Raw genomic sequence first — 1193 nt, 5'->3', positions numbered from 1 at the left:
ATATGTAGAGATATCATTTTTAACATGAAATGGGGTATACTTTTCACAGAGTTCTATATTTTGTGTTTTTTTCTCCCAATTACCAATACATCTTGGAGATTGTTTCATATCAGCACATAAAGCACTTCCTCCATTCCTTTTTAACAGCTACATAGTATTCCATTGTGTAAATGAGTCATTCAGTTACTTGTTTCCTTTTTTCCCTCTCTCACAAACAAGGCTGTGCAGTGAATAACCTTCAAACCTCCTTTTTCCTACATTGCAGGAGAAACTCCAGAAGAAGAATTGCTGGGTCAGAGAGAATATGCATTTCTGTCTTAATTGCCTCCTAAGAAGTACCAATTTACACTCCCACCAGCAACGTATGTGTTCCCCCAGCCTTGCCAACACAGTGTCTTATCAAGTTTTTGATCCCTGCCAATCTGGTGGGTGAAAATGGCATTGTGTTTGAGCAAATGAGTGAGCCAATGACTAGGCACTGAAGAAAAGCACATAAAAGGATGCAGACGTTCTCCAAAGGGGCTCAAACTATCCCATCCCATGAATATGAATCAAAGTGAGTGTTAGACACACCCCCAGATGATAATCAAGCAGAGCAGTTTGGGGTAAGTTAATCTGAGCAGAGCAGGGATGCTTTCCTCGGGTCTCTTGGGAGTCCCCTACCCCCACAAGACTGCAAGCTCCCAGAGGGAAGGGACTAGGTCTGCCTTGTTCACTGCTGTATCTCCTGTGCTCAGACCAGAACTTGGCATTCAGTAGGTGCTCGGCAAACATCTGTGGAGTGGATGAGCTCTCTCAGGACCAGCCAGAGGACGGGAGGGGCAGAGTGCGTGGGGGTGGGGAGGTGGGATCCCAGGATACACTGGTCATCGATGCTGTTGAGCGTGAAGCGGGTGTTGGAGAAGCGGGCAAAGCCATCCCGGTACAGCCAGGCCCGCAGGGGGATGTACTGTGACCGAGGTGGGAACAGAGGGAGAGAAAAGGGAAGAGGAATAAATACACGTACTTTCACACCACATGGCTTTTGCACCTGCTGTTCCCTCCTCCTGGAATGCCTTTCCTTCTTTCCCAATTAATGGCCTCTTCTCTGTTCCACCTCAACATGTGACACCCTCCAGCTCTGGGTGTGTCTTTAATCCCCACCAGACAGTGAGCTTGTCTCGGACACCCCTATCTCCTTGAAAGAGTAAACG

The 1193-nt window shown here is 47.4% G+C and overlaps 1 protein-coding gene across 3 annotated transcripts in view; it reads right to left on the bottom strand.

Moving 5' to 3' along the window:
- TTLL9 (tubulin tyrosine ligase like 9) overlaps positions 1-1193 on the bottom strand; it is a 53216-nt gene that overhangs the window by 16315 nt on the left and 35708 nt on the right. For all 3 annotated transcript variants that reach the window (XM_019645725.1, XM_019645726.1, XM_019645727.1), the window contains exon 9: positions 862-949. In XM_019645725.1, the coding sequence (XP_019501270.1) occupies positions 862-949 (88 nt within the window). The remainder of the gene's footprint in view (positions 1-861; positions 950-1193) is intronic.

The sequence above is a fragment of the Hipposideros armiger genome, unplaced genomic scaffold (assembly GCF_001890085.2).
Source record: "Hipposideros armiger isolate ML-2016 unplaced genomic scaffold, ASM189008v1 scaffold_94, whole genome shotgun sequence".
NCBI lineage: Eukaryota > Metazoa > Chordata > Mammalia > Chiroptera > Hipposideridae > Hipposideros > Hipposideros armiger.
Note: the sequence above shows the minus strand (reverse complement) of the source record. Positions and strands in the feature narration are given on the sequence as shown.